The sequence below is a fragment of the Scardinius erythrophthalmus genome, assembly GCF_964197995.2.
Source record: "Scardinius erythrophthalmus genome assembly, chromosome: 20".
NCBI lineage: Eukaryota > Metazoa > Chordata > Actinopteri > Cypriniformes > Leuciscidae > Scardinius > Scardinius erythrophthalmus.
Genome location: NC_138240.1, coordinates 36,083,101 through 36,094,908, shown reverse-complemented (window position 1 = coordinate 36,094,908; position 11,808 = coordinate 36,083,101). Strand labels below are relative to the sequence as shown.

Sequence of the window (11,808 nt, the reverse complement as noted above, 5' to 3'; positions counted from 1 at the left end):
AGAAAAATAAATAAAATATTTATATATATTTTTTGACTACAAATGTTCGCCTTTGGTCCAGCTCTGCGAAAGCGCGTCCACGAGTCGGTGGAGTTCATGACCTTTTCATGACTTTTTTGGGAGGAAAGTCACACGAGAAAAAAAGCAGTTTGTTTGCATTTGTTTCAGTTTATTGCCGTAAATGGCCTGTTCATGTGTGCAACCTGGATGTAAACTCCTCTTGTAAACAAGGCGTGGTTCTGGCCATCTGTGTCATGTGTAGGGTTGGGAATTTAAAATACCTGAGGTCAGGAATCGGATACTTGTTATACTAAAATTTCTATTCGTCTTATCGATTCCTTTGTGAGAGTTTCAATATGACTTTAAACCATTCAAACGTGAGACGACTAGCACACTGTTCTCTGTGCTGTACACACATCCAAAGCGCGCTCATAGAAAAAGTGTTTTTAATATGACTTTAAACCGTGTGTGTGTCAGTATATTGGATCAGTGCAGCTCTTAAAGTGACAGCACTAATATTCCTGCTCTATAATAACACTAATATTCCTGCTGCCGTCTCTATAATAACACCAATCTAACAACAAAACACAGAGAAAATTCACTCGTTCTTCACGAAATAACTTTTGTAACTAAATTTGTAATGTATATATTATTTATAAAGTGCAGTTATTTTAAATGTGAACCTGAATATCGTAAAACACTTTATTTCTATTGTACCTTTGTTCAGTTGTATTTATTTGTTGCGATTGCTAATTTTTTATTCTTCTTTTTAATTTATTTTTATAATTTATATTAGTTCGGCTAGTTGTTCTTCTATAGTGTTTTTAAACCACAGACAAACACTTCTTGTGTAAGTGTTCTTTAGCCTGTTGTTTGTTCTTGATATCTGCAGCCACATCACCCTGTAGCCCAAGACTGGTTGCCCACTGAAGCTAAGCAGGGCTGAGTCTGGTCAGTACCTGGATGGGAGACCTCCTGAGAAAACCAGGTTGCTGCTGGAAGAGGTGTTAGTGAGGCCAGCAGGGGGCGCTCACCCTGTGGTCTGTGTGGGTCCTAACACCCCAGTGTAGTGATGGGGACACTTTACTGTTAAAGAGCACCGTCCTTCAGATGAGACGTAAAACCGAGGTCCTGACTCTCTGTGGTCATTAAAAATCCCATGGCATTTCTCGTAAAGAGTAGGGGTGTAACCCCGGTGTCCTGGCCACATTCCACCCATTGGCCCTTACCAATCATGGCCTCCTAATAATCCCCTTACATTGAATTGGCTCTATCACTCTCTCTCCTCTCTCCACCTATAGCTGGTGTGTGGTGAGCGCACTGGCGCCGTTGTACTGTGGCTGCCGTCGCATCATCCCAGTGGATGCTCACACTGGTGGTGGTTGAGGAGAGACCCCTGATATGATTGTAAAGTGCTTTGGGTGTACAGTAGTACATATGAAAGCGCTATATAAATGCCTCATTCTATTCTATTCTATTCTTGATATTCAGCTACAATTAAATGTTTTGCAATAAGACTAAATGTGAATATCATCTAAGGTTTTTTTTCCTTACTGGAATCGAAATGAAGACTCAATAAGAAGCGGAATCGATCAGCAGAATCGCAATCTTTAAATCTGAAACGAGACCCAACCCTAGTCACGCGTGACCCTGCCAACACGCATGAGCTCGTGAACTCCTCCGTCTCGTGGACGTGCTTCACAGAGCTGGACGAAGATGAGCATTTGTAGTCAAAAAGTATATCATTTTTTCCTGAAAAATGACCAATGGTTTCGCTAGAGAAGAGAGGTCGGCTGCCTAAATATGAATTTTGGACAGTCAAAAATGTTATATGTTGATCAACGTTCACTTTACGCATTAGATGGAGAAACACCCTGAACCTTCACTTCTCTTCGGCTGAGGAAAGGACGTCGTATATATCTTGGATGGCCCAGGGGTGGTCAATAATCAGGACATTTTTAATTTAGGATGAACTATTCCTCATTTACATGTTATTTACATCCCATTTACACATGAATACGATATTCATTTATAATAATTGCCCCAATGCGTAAAACATGAGGTTTCAGAGGAGATGATGAGTAGAAGCAACATTCCCAAACGCATGAATGCAACACTGTCACAGAAGATGTGCAGTGTGTCTGATCTCCAATGAGGAGTGTGTGTGTGTGTGTGTGTGTGTGTGTGTGTGTGTGTGTGTGTGTGTGTGTAAGTAGTGTGTTTTAATGCAAATCATTTGATTCATTTCAGCAGGGTTCCCACATTCTTTGATCAATAAATGTTCATGATCACCTGATAAGGATTTTTAAATGACTCAGACTAATTTAAACTGGTTCAACACATTTATTGAACAACTGCAAACAAGAAGGCTTGACAAGTTTTCCTGTTCACACGAGTGCTTAAAATGCTGCAGTTTAAGCACAGCAAGAACATGTACAGTCGTTATAGAAATGTCTAAACCTGGAAGATTCCTGGAGGATAGCTGGAGAATAATGTTCCCGGTTTTATGTTGCCGTGGGAACCCTGTTTTAAATATGCAATGAGAAAAGCAGTAATGAATGTGATTGAGTTCTTCACCTTCAGTGTGTTCTTCAGCACACGTGGCCTTCCAGTCATGTCTTCAGTCTCAGGACAGACGAGTCAATGCATTGATCACTGTGTGTGTGTGTGTGTGTGTGTGCATGCTTTAAATATTTCATCACCGCTACTATTTATCTTGTTTGTCATATTTATGTTCTTCCAGTGTGAATATGCCCTATAATGATTGACAGCTGAGACTGCGGGGGGGAATTCTGCCAGCCTTAATGTGAATTATGTTGTAGTAAATCTGATGTTAGGGTGGAGGACACTGATTTCATTAAAATTAATTAATTGACTGGCTTTACTCATTTTTTTAACTCAACTAGACACAGGACTCGACAATAAAAACTACTTGAAAAACAATCTTTTATACACACAATTTGCAAAATATGAACTCAAAGCATCAGGAAAAGTTTCACATCTCTCCTTTTTTTTTAGATTGACATGAAATCAGATTTGCGAACGCTTCGTCATCACACATTATTGCACAGATCATTCATAAAAATGAAATAAACTTCTTTTGCTCTGAAACATTGTTGCCAATTTAACTGTAAATTCTAATTGTAGCAACTGTCGCTATATTTAGACTTTTTGGACTGCAATGTGTAAATGAGAACAGCTTTCCTGGACATTTGGCTGTATATTATATTAAAATACAGTATGTGTGCTTGGATTAAAAGAGAAAACCGATGTGAACTGCCATTAGGCAGAAGTATACAGTCAAACCAAACATTATTCAGACACCAGATATCATTTTTGATATTTCTACTAGTGTGATCAGGACACTATAGTTCATTTCTGTAAGTGAGGAGAGCAGGATAAAGTAAACTGTGACATATTATACACAAATATTCTTCATACAAAGACTACCAGTGAAATCTATAAACATATGGGACCAAATATTACTCAGACACTTTGAGCTGATCATGTTTTGCTGAAGTGTGTTGTCTTTAATTGCTAATGCTCTTTTTACACACAGACTGAACACAATGAAGCATTGCTTGGTGATTGGTTGAGCTAAACTGGTATTATCTAATTGTGTAGTTAAATTTAACAGCTGACAGATATTCAACATAATTCATGTGTGAGACAGTCTAACAGAAGGACGGACAAAACCAGTCAAATATCAGCTGAGTTCTGCTCATATTTTATCACCATTTTCTAAACTATAGCGAATAAACTGTGATAATGTGAGAAATGTTGAAGGTTTCTGAAAACATTTTGTTTTGGCTGTATGACGTGATGTCACACATATGCTAAATCAGCATCCACTCAGCTCCCTATGGATGAGGGCTACATGTCCCCATCATCAACTACACTGTAGTTTCTATCAGGAAATATATTACAAAAGTGAACTGGGTTCTGGATACCGTTTCACACTGGCTTCATTAAATATCAAACCATGTACAAAAGATAAAAAACTCCTTTATTTTGACACATCTTTGCCTCAAACTGATGAACAAACATGATGAAACTCTTAAAACAGCTCATGTCTTCAGGAGGTAAAAGCCCATCAACACACCAGTGCGTCTGATCTCTGATTCACTTCTGCAGATATGATGGTTTATTAAAATCAGTAAAGTCAGATTCCTAAGCGCTCCTGGTTTCTCCACAGCCAGGCGTGATACTCGTTGAGCTTATGGTCGTCTGGCGTCACCTGCAGGACACACACACACACACACACACACACACACACACACACACACTCGTCAGCCGTGGCACATCGCTCGTGTGTTCTTTTCTTCAAGCATTTAATAAAAAACGAAAAACTAAAGAAGGATGTCCTACAGCAGTGTTTACCTCTCTCCACTCCTCCACACAGAAGATTCGGTACGAGTCGTTGCCGTATTTCCCGATGCCGTGGAGCTCGATGGGATATCGCCAGGATTTACTCAGATACTCGTCTGACAAACAGGAGAAACGTCACACAATCATGAGACGACCGCTGTGACACACAACACAATACAACAATCAATCGCAATACACTTCATTTCATATCTATGGAAGCTTGTTTCCAGGAAATCAGCAAAGAATGTAACTGCGATATATTTCGAGTTTATAACTTGCAATTCTAACTTTTTTCTTGCAATTCTGACTTATTTCTAACAATTGTTTTTCTAATAATGACAGCATAAAAAAGCTAAAGGCGACATTTTACCTCACAATTCTGACTTGTCTTGTAAGTTGCAATTTTAACTTTTTTTCTCTTACAATTCCGAGTTTATGACTTGCAATTCTGAGTTTATATCTCGCAAATCTGTATTTATTTCTCGCAATTACAAGTTTATAACTCGATGTTTAATCTCACAGTTTTGACTATTTCTTGGAATTACGCAATTCCTCACAATTTTTTATCATGACAAACAAGCAAAATTTTATCTCGCACTTCAAACTGTTTCTTGCAACTGCAAGTTTATATCTCACTATTTTGGCTTTTTTCTCACAATTGAAAGAAGTTCAGCATTGTAAACATTTTTTTTACTCTGTGGCAGAAACAAGCTTCCATAACTTTGTTTTGCATTAAAAATACGAGAAGGTTATAAGACATTTATTCTGAATATATATTGTGACTGATATAATTCACTACATGAAAAAGCCCTAGTCTTCACGCTGAATGAAACTACCTGTGTTTATGTAATGAACATGTTTGTGTACGCATGTATGTTTATGTAATAAACATGTTTCTGTATGTTTATGTGATAAACTGAGCTCCGCACCAGAGAAGCGCACGAGTGTTTTGGCGCGGATCGTACTGAGACCCAGCGGCTTCAGTAAACGGGACACGGGCCTCCAGTCGCTCGCTCGGGTCACGTCTGCGCTCGGGTAACGCTGGAAAAACTCCCACAGCACCGGGATCGCCATCTTACCTGGAAGAGGAACACATGACCATCACATGCACGTCCATCGCCCGGTTCTAACCCTCATGAACTCGATATCGGCAGCAACACACAGTATTACTGATTTCAGCACAGTTTGGTGTCAGTGCTTGTAACCCCGAGCTCATGGGTTCGATTCCCAGGGAAACATGAATTGATCAAATTTAATGTGTACCTTGATTCCAGTTAAAAGCTGCCAAATGCACACTGCCGTTTAAAAGATATGGAACAGTAATATTGTTAAATATTATTAAAAAAAAAAAAAATTCTATGTGAATATATAGTAAAGTGTCATTTATTCCTGTGATCAAAGCTGAATGTTCAGCATCATTACTCCAGTCTTCAGTGTCACATGACCCTTCAGAAATCACGCTAATATGAGGATTTGATGATCAAGAAACATTTATGATTATTATCAGTGTGTCGAATCTTCTGTAACATTATAAATGTCTTTACTGTCACTTTTCATCAATTTAATTCATCCTTCATGAATAAAGCTATTTCAGATCAATTTTGTTCTTTTGAAGTTTCTATTCATCAAAAAATCCTGAAATAAAAATGTACACAACTGTCTTCAACACTGATAATAATCATAAATGTTTCTTGATCATCATATTAGTGATTTGTGAAGGATCATGTGACACTGAAGACTGGAGTAATGATGCTGAACATTCAGCTTTGATCACAGGAATAAATGACACTTTACTATATATTCACATAGAAAACAGATGATTTACAGTGGAATAATATTTCACAATATTACTGTATTTTTGTGTATTTTTAATCAAATAAATGCAGCCTTGGTGAGCAGAAGAGACTTCTTTCAAAAACATTACAAATCTTACCGATATAAAACTTGTGTGTTAATAGGAATCTCGCTAGAGAGGTCAGTGTACCTCGAGTGTAACTAAACGAGCCAGTGCACATTGGCATGTGATAATAGCATCAGCGGCGCTGCGTCACGGCACACACATATAAAGAGCAGCAGGTGCAGCACATCTTCAGGCTTTCGCTGACCGGGCTTCCCCAGCGTGCACAGCAGATGTGGCGACAGGACGTTCAGACGCTCCTTCAGGGAACGAGGGTTACATACGGAACTGAGATGTTCCCCTTCAGTCACCACGTCCTTACCAAAGGGCCACAGTTGCTGACCCCTCCAGCGCCCTGTGTATACCTCCTGCTCCCTCTTACCTGATGGGACAGGGCTTACACAGAGAAGTCCATCACTGCTGTTCCGACTCCATGAGACTATTGGATAACACTGGGAAAGCGTGCCCTTTCAGTAAGGAAGGAGAACGCTGCGGAAGCCACATGCTTCCCCGAAGGAGTTATGTGGAGATATACATGTGGACTAACCCGAAGGTTGTACTGCATATGATATATACTGGGTGACTTAGCCCAAGGGAAAGACACAGGCTTCTGTTTAGGAGCAACCGTGGAAGGATACACATATGGGATCCCCGCAGGGTCGCACATATGGATCCGAGCCTAGACCCGGATCTCAAGGATTCATGAGACTGTGCTAATATCAGCCAGTCATCGAGATAGTTGATAGTTGAAGATGCGAACGCCCTGTTCTCTCATGGGAACAAGGGCCCCCTCCGTGACTTTCGTGAAGACGTGGGGAGACAGGGACGGTCCGAAGGGCAGGACCTTGTATGCTCATCATATGTGTGTGCCGTGATGCAGCGCCGCTGATGCTATTATCGCATGCCAATGTGCACTGGCTCGTTTAGTTACACTCGAGGTACACTGACCTCTCTAGCTTCCTATCTGTCGGTCAGCGACGTGGCGTCAGAGTGACCGACTGAAGGGGAACATCAGGGATAAACACAGATGTTCTGAATGTGTTATTGTACCGCTGGTCTTGTTGAGGAAGATGGAGGCCACCAGGAGCTTCCAGGGGTCGTGAAACAGCGTCTCCTGCACCAGGTTGAAGGGCGAGCGCGGCGGAGTCCATTTCCTCAAGGCTTTGCGTTTCGGCCGGCTCAGAGCTGACAGAGAAATATCTATAACTCATCATGATTCAGTAACTGTCCAGCAACAATCTGTGTTCAAATCAATTACAAGAGATTTTTACAGTTACATAATATGTGATTTTGAGTCGATGCACTGAGAGAGAGAGAGAGAGAGAGAGAGAGAGAGAGAGAGAGAGAGAGAGAGAGAGAGAGAGAGAGAGAGAGAGAGAGAGAGAGAGAGAGAGAGAGAGAGAGAGAATGTTGTTTAGAAACCGATTACTTTATTACTAAAATAATTGTTAGTCACAGCCCTAGATTAGTTGAAATATTTCAAAATGATATTTTGTGACTTTCAGACGAATAAAATACTATTTTTCCAGTCACATATTTCATCTTAGAAGATTTCTTAAAAATAGTGTTAAAATATCGTCTCGTGAGTGAAGTGTATCGTCACACCTCTAAGGACAGCCTGGCCATGTTTCATTGCGTTATCACAAATAAAACGGTTTACTCCCAGCATGACTATTCAATATGCTTAGAAAATCTTCAATAATATTCAATAACTGGTGAGGATGTCAGTTTTCCTAGGCCGGACAGCACTTCTGGCCACTACTAACCCAAACAGCAACATAGTGTCGGCCCAGATCCGGCCCAGATCCGGCACGCGCTGAATCCACATGGACCAGATGTGGGCCGGATCTGGGCCGACACTGTGTTGCTGTCTGGGAACCCACAGCTTTCATAACGTCACGCTCTGGTTCGGTCACAGTATCACTCAATAAAAACCTACCATTATTGCCTCTACTGAAGTACGGACTGGTTTTCCGCTTCTCTGCAAATAACTTCAACCCTAAAAAGAACATGATTACAGAGCAATTAATAATGACCATGTTTTCACATGATTACATCCTTCCCTCTGGTAATAAAAAAAAAAAAAGGACTTTTGTTGCACTTGATTCGCGAAATTTAAAAAAAGTAAATTTACAAAAAAGTAACAAATCCTTCCTTTGCGGGTCAATTTGACCCCCTTAGGAATGAATGGAATGCAAGGAATGTTTCAGTTCACACAGAAAAAACTAAATATTCAAACTAAAAATGCTAAAACTTTACCAAAAAATTATTGTATAATGTCTACATGTGTATCTGAATGCATACTGAAGAAAAACTTACTTTAGGACCCAGAGGAACAGCTCATTTACTCCAATTAGAGCTATAAGGACATCTAGAGTTATGAAAAATCATCTTATATTATATTTTTCCACACGTGATCAACAAAGACTCCCAATGTAAGATATTTTGAGCTGAATTAAAAGGGTTATGCATGAAATTGTGAGTTATTTTTTCATTTAAATTGAAAGAATGTGAGGAATATGCTTAAATTACTATTTATTTATCATTTATTGATCAAATCTAATAATTTAAAGGTAAATAAAATTAAAAATATAATAAAAATCTCCCCAAAAAAATTCCATTCAAAATAGAAAATATATTTTCAATATAGTTTCCTGGACAACAAAAAAATGTAGTCTAATTTTAAGGCTTCGGGTCATTTTGACCCGCGAGGGAAAGACGTGTTACAAAGTGCGAGGGAAGGATGAAGGATAAATGTGTGGTATTCTGGGCTCATATTCATAAGGAAAAACACTCACTGTTCTCAGTGTTTCTAGAGGGCGACACACAGTCTGTGTGTTTCAGGCTCTGGTTTTCCTCCTCCACTCCTCCTGTCGTCTCGAACCGATCGAGTTCTTGGCTCTCCGGAGCAGAACTGTCCGAATGTTCATCTAGAGTTGGACTCAATCGATTCACTCGTTCATCTTCCAGGCCGATCTGCTCTCCGCTCTCTCTCTCCTCGCCTTGACGCTCGTCTTCATCTGCCGTCACTCCAGCGCTGGATCCCTCTTTCAGTGTCCTTCTGGTTTGTTGGGTTTCAGACACTGAGAAGTCGAAGTCGCTAATCTTCAGCTCCGTGTTTGTTTGTGAGAGCAGGAATCTGTGCAGCTGAGTCTTGGATCGGAAGATCTTGCCCTGAGGACTGAGAGAGCATCTGAGTCACAATCACAGTGTACATTCACACCCAATGTCAAAAAAAATATGCTATGTCAACACAAATAAATAACGCTGAATAAGCAGCTCAAACTATGTTTCAATGAAACGCTGTAGAAACACCTAAAGTGGCTAAGACCAATCAGACCGAGCACCACAACACTCATGTAGCCAATCAGCAACAGGGGGCGGAGCAATGAAGGGAGGGGTGTGTTCGTTTGAGTGTTGATTTCAAATATCAACAGCGTTTCTCAGAAATCGCTTACTGCACCTTTAAATAATCAGATTGAGAAAGAGACACTGCGTTGTGAAATCATGTAGAACAGGGCTTTTCAGTCTTTTAGAGGGCAAATGATCATCCACATGAGACAAACCCCCTTCCTAACATTTTAAACGCAGCTATATATTTATATGCAAAAGACCCAATTTAATTTATCCAGTGAAAACAATTATTATAAAAATATTATTTGGAAAATATTTAGTTTCTATTGCATTAAAAAAAATCAGTATAGTAATGTCAGATGTATTTATTTATTATGTATTTAAATAAATATTTTGTTATTGATAAATCGCTTTTTATTTTAATAACACGTTTATTTTTAGCCCCGTTTGAAGCCCCCTGATAAAACACGAGAGTCTCTCGACAGACAAGCTTCGGAACCTTTATGAATCTTTTGTTTCGAATCAGTTTTCCGGAGCGCGTCATAACTGATTCACTCGCTTCTCAGCGGCGAATCATTGAAGAAGTGTCCATGGGTTATGGTTTACAGTTTATGGTTTTACCTGATCTCTGATCAATTTTATACATTTGTAGACGTTTAAATGAGACATTAGTATAATTAAAAGGAATGATAGTAGTTAATAATCTGGCCTGTTAGCTGAGCAATCCATAGAACGAACAAAACAAGCCCTTGAAATTGATAAATGAACACATTATACAGACACTTAATGTTGTTTAATGGTATTAGATTATTAGTTTACTGCATTTGATATATTATACTTTTTGCAATAGGTTTTTAAAAGCTGTTTTTATGCATGTTTGGTCTGGGTTTTTGTTGAATTTACACGGCTTCGGCCAGCAAGCGTCAACAGCGTTCGAACACTTCGAAACAGTGAATCAACTGATTCAAATCTTTGAAAAGCTTCGTTTCTCGCATGACAACAAACACACACCTGATGATGTAGACATCGACTTTCCCCGCTGTTTTACCACTCTGTCTCTCTCTCATCTCTTTCCTCCAGCCCGAGGCTTTCTGCATCTCAGATATCGACATTCTCAAGCACACAATGCGAAACAAACAGTAAATACTGGGGTAACGCGTCGTCCGTGTTCAGAACACATGATTCTTCGAGAGCGGTGAACTGATTCACATTAGCCCGTTAGACTCCCGTGACCGCGGGATAAACCGAACAACATAAAGACGAACAATTTCAGATCAACCTAAAGGATTCACATTTTAGTGTAAACACTGGTGTTGCTACGGAAGCTCAGAGACAGAGGTTTGGATATACATTTGTGTTCTTTCGACACCTAGTGCTTCGGAGGACAATAACGCCAGTTTTAAAGTTTCTGTCTTGTCAATTATACATATCTCGATAAGTTCACTTTATACATTTTAAGTTCACTAGAAAGTTTTTGCTTAAAAGTGTGATAACCATGAGGCATATAGCATATTTAGCGTGCTCTTCCACTCAGTAGGCCTAACCAGTTTCCTAGATACCAGTGTAGCCTAGCCTACTATTGTATAGGCTACTGATAAAGTGGGACAGTTAAGCTTAATAATTTATATCTTTACATGTTTAAATGCTTCCATTATGAAAAATCAATAATGAGCTTATCATAAGCAAGTATGTGATAAAAAAAATATAGGTTATTTGGCTATGGCATCACTTCCTGGGGGTGTGGCACAACAACCTTGCAGTGAACTGTGATTGTAAAGAAAAAAGGCATTTTCTATTCTGAGGTGAATAATGTTAAGATTGTAAAAATAAAAAAGCTCATGGATATTTTGTAATTTTTATATATTTTGTTAGAAGTAGCTAATGGTGAATCAGATTTTTAAAATATCACATTCGTATTAATCTTTTTGTTGTGTTTTTTATGTGATTTTGACACTGTCCCAGTTTCCCAATAGCGTATTGTTAAACTGGGACGGGCATTCAGTGGGGGAATTGAGTTCCCTTTTTATATGTCCCTCATACATTTAGTTAACTAGATATTTCAACAAAGAAATCAGCTGTACCTGCACCCCTCCTTAAAAAAGTGATGTTTATTATTATTGTTGTTTGTATTGTTATTGTGTATTTAATTCATTGGGCCTACATTAATGTGATTGAAGTGTCCCAGTTTG

General features: G+C 39.2%; 1 protein-coding gene across 8 annotated transcripts; it reads right to left on the bottom strand.

Annotated features, from left to right (window-relative positions):
- Window positions 1-3,985: 3,985 nt before the first annotated feature.
- mbd4 (methyl-CpG binding domain protein 4) lies at window positions 3,986-11,176 on the bottom strand. 8 transcript variants are annotated; one of them, XR_014028887.1, is made up of 7 exons: window positions 10,631-11,176; window positions 9,064-9,446; window positions 8,205-8,264; window positions 7,316-7,450; window positions 5,298-5,447; window positions 4,381-4,525; window positions 3,986-4,237 (listed from the first exon to the last, which is right to left on the bottom strand). XR_014028887.1 is itself a non-coding variant. In XM_081348126.1 (7 exons), exons 1-7 carry the CDS (start codon window positions 10,729-10,731, stop codon window positions 4,163-4,165), a joined length of 1,023 nt encoding a protein of 340 aa, XP_081204252.1. In that variant the 5' UTR covers window positions 10,732-10,990; the 3' UTR covers window positions 3,986-4,162. The 8 variants fall into 8 exon arrangements, 4 of the variants coding, with proteins under 4 accessions (XP_081204252.1, XP_081204254.1, XP_081204251.1 ...); XR_014028888.1 differs by having other exon boundaries at window positions 7,316-7,465; window positions 10,631-10,951; XR_014028889.1 differs by having other exon boundaries at window positions 9,064-9,458; window positions 10,631-10,945.
- Window positions 11,177-11,808: the final 632 nt, after the last annotated feature.

What these genes read in the sequence shown, in the direction of transcription:
- mbd4 (XM_081348125.1), bottom strand. Translation starts at nt 10,731, where the DNA reads ATGTCGATATCTGAGATGCAGAAAGCCTCGGGCTGGAGGAAAGAGATG. An exon ending in CTCTAGAAACACTGAGAACA is followed by an intron (nt 8,265 to 9,063) that starts GTGAGTGTTTTT and finishes TGTTCTTTTTAG; the next exon opens with GGTTGAAGTTATTTGCAGAG. An exon ending in GTGTGGAGGAGTGGAGAGAG is followed by an intron (nt 4,238 to 4,380) that starts GTAAACACTGCT and finishes TGTGTCCTGCAG; the next exon opens with GTGACGCCAGACGACCATAA.